The sequence below is a fragment of the Oncorhynchus mykiss genome, chromosome 26 (genome assembly GCF_057628025.1).
Source record: "Oncorhynchus mykiss isolate SJ-2025 chromosome 26, ASM5762802v1, whole genome shotgun sequence".
Taxonomy (NCBI): Eukaryota; Metazoa; Chordata; class Actinopteri; order Salmoniformes; family Salmonidae; genus Oncorhynchus; species Oncorhynchus mykiss.
Window position 1 is genome coordinate 31,027,171 of NC_143047.1, and position 7,830 is coordinate 31,035,000.

The 7,830-nt window shown below is 51.3% G+C and overlaps 1 protein-coding gene across 3 annotated transcripts in view; it reads left to right on the forward strand.

The window, feature by feature from the left end:
- LOC100136710 (unconventional myosin-Va) overlaps nucleotides 1-7,830 on the forward strand; it is an 82,668-nt gene that overhangs the window by 66,501 nt on the left and 8,337 nt on the right. For 2 of the 3 annotated variants that reach the window (XM_090222668.1, XM_090222669.1), the window contains exons 24-28: nucleotides 407-520; nucleotides 783-917; nucleotides 1,021-1,077; nucleotides 1,336-1,563; nucleotides 2,096-2,196. In XM_090222668.1, coding sequence (XP_090078794.1) covers nucleotides 407-520; nucleotides 783-917; nucleotides 1,021-1,077; nucleotides 1,336-1,563; nucleotides 2,096-2,196 — 635 coding nt within the window. Of the gene's footprint in view, nucleotides 1-406; nucleotides 521-782; nucleotides 918-1,020; nucleotides 1,078-1,335; nucleotides 1,564-2,095; nucleotides 2,197-3,117; nucleotides 3,175-7,830 lie in introns of all 3 variants that reach the window. The other variant, XM_090222667.1, reaches the window with a different exon arrangement.

Sequence of the window (7,830 nt, forward strand, 5' to 3'; positions counted from 1 at the left end):
ACCGAACCAGACCACTCACACTCACAAACACTGGACCGAACCAGACCACACACACTCAAACACTGGACCGAACCAGACCACACACACTCACAAACACTGGACCGAACCAGACCACACACACTCACAAACACTGGACCGAACCAGACCACACACACTCACAAACACTGGACCGAACCAGACCACACACACTCACAAACACTGGACCGAACCAGACCACACACACTCACAAACACTGGACCGAACCAGACCACACACACTCACAAACACTGGACCGAACCAGACCACACACACTTACACACACGCCACACTGCCCCACCATACTAAACGCACACACACCAAACAAACACACTGCACCACACCACACCACAAACACACACTAAAGTCCCCTTGCCCCTCCTTTCTCCAGAGCGTGCCCAAGCCCGGCCACAGGAGAACAGACTCCACCCACAGCAGCAACGGATCAGAGTGCACCTACAACTCAGAGTTCGCCGAATCAGAAGAAAGTTCCCGACATGGAGAAGTGAGTGGGACGGGACTTAGACAGAAACTTCCTCTCACCATTAGAAAATGTTACAAAAAATGTGTTAATGTTGCTTCAACCTGTTCTGTAGTTATTTTAACAGTTATTACAACTACAACCCTGCAGAATTGGTCGTCATTCAGTAAAACACTTTCTGTAATGTTTTAGTATTGACAGCTAATGTCTAATGCCCATGACGATGCCCCAAAGCTCCGCCTGTCAGTGTCATTTCTGTCTCTGACCTCACTTCCTGTTGTGACAGGATGTGACCCGGGGCATGGACACGTCTCTGACTCTGAAGCTGCAGAAGCGCGTAACCGAGCTGGAGCAGGAGAAATCCTCTCTCCGCAACGAGCTAGAAAACAAGGAGGACCAGTTCCAGCGGGCTAGAGTCAGGGTACAGCCACAGTACTACACAATATTACTACAATACTATGCTATATTACTGTATTACAACCACAGTCTGTCTTACTTTACTGTCGGACCTCTCCGTCTGTCAGGATGATGAGGAGCATAAGAAATCACGTGGAGCAGAACTGGAGTACGAGTCCCTCAAGGTATTGTATAGATATCCAATCTACTCATATCTACGGTAGTGGGTAGGGGATAGGACTTAGGTGGGCAACAGCTCGTGACTCAAGGGCCCCGGGGGCCGCCAGTTGCCCATCACGGGGCTAGGGGTTGATTTGGGACTGGATTTGTCTGGGTGAGTGTGTTATATACATAGATGGTTAGAGATCTCTAGATGGATATAACCCATTTTAGCGTTGACATTGCCGTCTCTATGGGTGTGTATTAACATCTTTAATCCACAGCGCCAGGAGCTGGATTCCGAGAACAAGAAGTTGAAGCATGACCTGACCGCCATGAGGCAGAGCCTGCTGGGTAATGCAGGCGCTGGGGCGGGGGCACCAGGAAGTCCACCCTACAAAGTTCTCATGGACCAACTGAACTCCTCGTGCGAGGAGCTGGAGGTGCGGAAAGAGGAGGTGTTGATTCTACGATCTCAACTGGTCTCACAGAAGGAGGCCATGCAGCACAAGGTAGGAGACATGGAGGGACACACACACACACACACACACACACACACACACACGGACATGTGCAAACACACACACATGCACACTGACCCATGCACAGACACGCATTTATGCACACAGTCTCACAGATATAGATATATACACATATATACACACACTTGAAACCTTTTCATGTCTGTCCACTGCACTATCAATGCTTCTAACACTCCAGTCTCTTCTCTCCTTCTCTCCCTCTCTCTCTTCTCTCTCCTGCCATGCCTTCCTAAAGGATGAGAAGGTACTAGAACTCTGCTGACTGCATGTTCTGGGAATGACTAGCTTAAACACATACACACGTGCCACTGATTTATTTGCATGTAACACCACCATATGTATGGTCTTTAGATTCACAATACTGGATGGGTCAAGATTCACGTGGAATAATAGTGTCTTCTCTCTGTTCTCTGCCTGATGCTCTGTTGTGTCTTCTCTACATGTGAATGTGGTTATTTTCCTCTTTCTCTCTCATCCCCCTCCGTGTCATCCCTCTCTCCAGGAGACGATGACAGAGCCAGTGCACTATGCAGAGGATGTCCATAAGATGAAGGACTCTGGTGCAATCACTCAGGCTTATCTAGGACTCAAAGAGACCAACAGGTACAACTCTCTTTCTCTCTCTCTTTTTCACTTTCCCTCCCCATCCCTCTATCTCCTTCTCTCTGTATCTCCTCAATCTCTCTCGCTTTCTCTCTCTCCCCTTCTCTTCGCTTTCCCTCTCCTTCTCACTTTCTCTCTCCCTTTCTCTCTTTCGCTTTCTCTTTTGCTTTCTCTCCCCTCTATCTCCTTCTGTCTGTCACTCCCTTCCCTCTTTACCTTTCCCTCCCCTCTATCTCCTTCTGTCTGTCACTCCCTTCCCTCTTTACCTTTCTCTCCCCTCTATCTCCTTCTGTCTGTCACCCCCTTCTCTCTTTACCTTTCTCTCCCCTCTATCTCCTTCTGTCTGTCACTCCCTTCCCTCTTTACCTTTCTCTCCCCTCTATCTCCTTCTGTCTGTCACCCCCTTCCCTCTTTACCTTTCCCTCCCCTCTATCTCCTTCTGTCTGTCACTCCCTTCTCTCTTTACCTTTCTCTCCCCTCTATCTCCTTCTGTCTGTCACTCCCTTCTCTCTTTACCTTTCTCTCCCCTCTATCTCCTTCTGTCTGTCACCCCCTTCTCTCTTTACCTTTCCCTCCCCTCTATCTCCTTCTGTCTGTCACTCCCTTCCCTCTTTACCTTTCTCTCCCCTCTATCTCCTTCTGTCTGTCACCCCCTTCCCTCTTTACCTTTCTCTCCCCTCTATCTCCTTCTGTCTGTCACTCCCTTCCCTCTTTACCTTTCCCTCCCCTCTATCTGCTTCTGTCTGTCACCCCCTTCCCTCTTTACCTTTCCCTTCCTCCCCCAGAGTTCCACAGAGGACTCATTACAGTACAAGCTCCCCACCAGTATGTCTGATGTACTCCATGAGTACACTCAGTGTGTGTGAGATCTGTATGTGTTTGAGAACTGTGTGTGTGAACTCCTCTCTCTGTTGTGCGCAGATCTCCCAGGTTCTTGCGTAAACCACTAGAAGCCAATGAGCTCCTAAATCGGCTCAGGTAACCAATCAGATGTGTCCTTTGCATCGTGTGGCGGAGCATGCGTGGCCATGCTGACCAATGGGGATTGAGCAAGACTGAGCGGAGGCTTTTTATTGGATAGGATAATATAGTTGATGATGGCTGGCTGATGTTGAATCTATATTAATGATATATTAAGTAGGTGATAAAACTAGATTTGCTTCAGTAGCAATGGGTCTGCTTGTTTTGCACGCCGGGCGATGCCTAACCTGTACTGTACTGTAAGTGGTGAAGGCGGCGTAAGCTGCCTGCTAATTGGTATGATGATGACGCTAAGCTAGGTTAGCCTGCGTAATATTGGTCATCGAACTAGCATGGTAATTAAGCTAAGCTAGGTTAGCCTACATAGCATTGGTAATCTAGTATGTTGAAGCTAAACTAGGTTAGCCTCCGTATGGGTTGAAGGTTAGGCATGAATGATGCACAGACTCTTAATTACTAATCAGCTCCTATGAAATGTCTTCTGCATGGAACCAAACCTGCATCTTTACCAACCGTGTGTTTCCCTGTGTTGTGTTTTGTTAGTTCCATCATGTTGCTACCACCCTGTGTGTTACGTTGCGTTAAGAATCCTTGTCATTTCATTGCTTGTTCTCTACCAGGGGTTGGAACCAAAATTATTTTCCAATTGTTTTGTTCTGACTAGAACCAGAACCGGTTCGAACCCAAAAAAAAGTTCTGAACTGGTTCGAAGCCAAAAAAAAGCAAAGATTAATATAATTCCTTTCTGTTCCTTTATAAACCTCTGAAATTGACTTTTTTAAAAACATTTAGCTCGACATTAAGTTACTTCACCAATCAGTGAGGATATAGCAGCTTGCTATGGAGCAGGCAAGCGGTTTACATGCATTGGACAGACGAATGTAGGGCGTTGGATGAGACTGACATTTTCCGTGTGGGGAGAGAGCGAGAGAGGGTGGAGGAGGGTTGGCTTGAAACGGTGGGCATCTTGTTGTTATGACATGCATCATCTGAATTAGGCCCACAGAATTATACCTTCGGAAGAGCGGCTTTTATGAAGGAACTTTGAATGTCTTTGAACTTCAGAAAGTTGTCTTAACACTGGACCAGCTAGCTGGTATGTCCAGAGCGGCACCAGAATTCAAATAAAAACACCTTTTACCTTTTTGTACTTAGTAAATCCAATGTGAAATGTGAGTATAGTATCCTTAATTAGCATTGAAAAGGTTAATCCATTCTTCTCTGATTGTAAATCTCTCTCCCTAATTTCTGAATCAGACTTGTAACGTCAGTAGGCTACTAGACTATGCTTCAGAGGGGAGGGGGCAGGTAGCCTACACACACGCACACTGGAACACTTTTCTGTCAGGCGGACACTGGAACACTTTTCTGTCAGGCGCACACTGGAACACTTTTCTGTCAGGCGGACACTGGAACACTTTTCTGTCAGGCGGACACTGAAACACTTTTCTGTCAGGCGGACACTGGAACACTTTTCTGTCAGGCGGACACTGGAACACTTTTCTGTCAGGCGGACACTGGAACACTTTTCTGTCAGGCGAACACTGGAACACTTTTCTGTCAGGCGAACACTGGAACACTTTTCTGTCAGGCGGACACTGGAACACTTTTCTGTCAGGCGGACACTGGAACACTTTTCTGTCAGGCGAACACTGGAACACTTTTCTGTCAGGTGGACACTGGAACACTTTTCTGTCAGGCGGACACTGGAACACTTTTCTGTCAGGCGAACACTGGAACACTTTTCTGTCAGGCGAACACTGGAACACTTTTCTGTCAGGCGGACACTGGAACACTTTTCTGTCAGGCGGACACTGGAACACTTTTCTGTCAGGCGGACACTGGAACACTTTTCTGTCAGGCGGACACTGGAACACTTTTCTGTCAGGCGGACACTGGAACACTTTTCTGTCAGGCGGACACTGGAACACTTTTCTGTCAGGCGGACACTGGAACACTTTTCTGTCAGGCGGACACTGGAACACTTTTCTGTCAGGCGGACACTGGAACACTTTTCTGTCAGGCGGACACTGGAACACTTTTCTGTCAGGCGGACACTGGAACACTTTTCTGTCAGGCGAACACAGGAACACTTTTCTGTCAGGCGGACACTGGAACACTTTTCTGTCAGGCGAACACAGGAACACATTTCTTAGTGACAGAGTGTGAGGCTTTGAATATGCACTTTGTTACGTTTTTTGTGCGACTGACAAACAATGCATGGAAAATAAAATAACGTTATTAACCGGTTCCATGCTTTTAAAATAATGGTTCTGTTCCGGAGCAGTATAGGTCACTTTTGTTTTGATTCTGTTCCTTGAAATATGTATATTTTCCAGTTGTCGGTTCTGTTCCCTGAACTGGTTCCAATCCCTGTTCTAAACACACATAGATTCAGAATACTAAGCACAACAAGCTGACACACACATAGCATGAGACTGCATCACCCCACCTCCCCTAGTCCACCACCACCCCACCTCCTCTAGTCCACCACCACCCCAGCTCCCCTAGTCCACCACCACCCCAGCCCACAATCATCACCTCACCTCCTCTAGTCCACCACCACCCCAGTTCCCCTAGTCCACCACCACCCCAGCTCCCCTAGTCCACCACCACCCCAGCCCACAATCATCACCTCACCTCCTCTAGTCCACGACCAACCCACCTCCCCTAGTCCACCACCACCCCACCTCCTCTAGTCCACCACCACCCCAGCTCCCCTAGTCTACCACCACCCCAGCCCACAATCATCACCCCACCTCCTCTAGTCCACCACCACCCCACCTCCTCTAGTCCACCACCACCCCTCCTCCTCTAGTCCACCACCACCCCACCTCCTCTAGTCCACCACCACCCCACCTCCTCTAGTCCACCATCATCCCTCCTCCTCTAGTCCACCACCACCCCACCTCCTCTAGTCCACCACCCCACCTCTAGTCCACCACCACCCCATCTCCTCTAGTCCACCACCACCCCACCTCCTCTAGTCCACCACCACCCCACCTCCTCTAGTCCACCACCACCCCACCTCCTCTAGTCCACCACCCCACCTCTAGTCCACCACCACCCCATCTCCTCTAGTCCACCACCCCACCTCCTCTAGTCCACCATCATCCCTCCTCCTCTAGTCCACCACCCCACCTCTAGTCCACCACCCCACCTCCTCTAGTCCACCACCACCCCACCTCTAGTCCACCACCCCACCTCTAGTCCACCACCACCCCATCTCCTCTAGTCCACCACCACCCCATCTCCTCTAGTCCACCATCACCCCTCCTCCTCTAGTCCACCACCACCCAACCTCTAGTCCACCACCCCACCTCTAGTCCACCACCACCCCATCTCCTCTAGTCCACCATCACCCCTCCTCCTCTTGTCCACCACCATCCCACCTCCTCTAGTCCACCACCCCACCTCTAGTCCACCACCCCACCTCTAGTCCACCACCATCCCACCTCTTCTAGTCCACCACCGCCCCACCTCCTCTAGTCCACCACCGCCCCACCTCCTCTAGTCCACCACCACCCCATCTCCTCTTGTCCACCACCACCCCAGCCCACAATCATCACCCCACCTCCTCTAGTCCACCACCACCCCACCTCCTCTAGTCCACCACCACCCCACCTCCCCTAGTCCACCACCACCCCTCCTCCTCTAGTCCACCACCACCCCACCTCTAGTCCACCACCCCACCTCTAGTCCACCACCACCCCATCTCCTCTAGTCCACCACCACCCCATCTCCTCTAGTCCACCATCACCCCTCCTCCTCTAGTCCACCACCACCCCACCTCTAGTCCACCACCACCCCATCTCCTCTAGTCCACCATCACCCCTCCTCCTCTTGTCCACCACCATCCCACCTCCTCTAGTCCACCACCCCACCTCTAGTCCACCACCCCACCTCTAGTCCACCACCATCCCACCTCCTCTAGTCCACCACCACCCCACCTCCTCTAGTCCACCATCATCCCTCCTCCTCTAGTCCACCACCACCCCACCTCCTCTAGTCCACCACCACCCCTCCTCCTCTAGTCCACCATCACCCCTCCTCCTCTTGTCCACCACCATCCCACCTCCCCAAGACCACCACCACCCCACCTCCTCTAGTCCACCACCACCCCACCTCCTCTAGTCCACCACCACTCCACCTCCTCTAGTCCACCACCCCACCTCTAGTCCACCACCACCCCATCTCCTCTAGTCCACCACCACCCCATATCCTCTAGTCCACCACCACCCCACCTCCTCTAGTCCACCACCACCCCACCTCCTCTAGTCCACCATCATCCCTCCTCCTCTAGTCCACCACCCCACCTCTAGTCCACCACCCCACCTCCTCTAGTCCACCACCACCCCACCTCTAGTCCACCACCACCCCATCTCCTCTAGTCCACCACCACCCCATCTCCTCTAGTCCACCATCACCCCTCCTCCTCTAGTCCACCACCACCCCACCTCTAGTCCACCACCCCACCTCTAGTCCACCACCACCCCATCTCCTCTAGTCCACCATCACCCCTCCTCCTCTGGACTACCACCACCCCACCTCTAGTCCACCACCCCACCTCTAGTCCACCATCACCCCTCCTCCTCTTGTCCACCACCATCCCACCTCCTCTAGTCCACCACCCCACCTCTAGTCCACCACCCC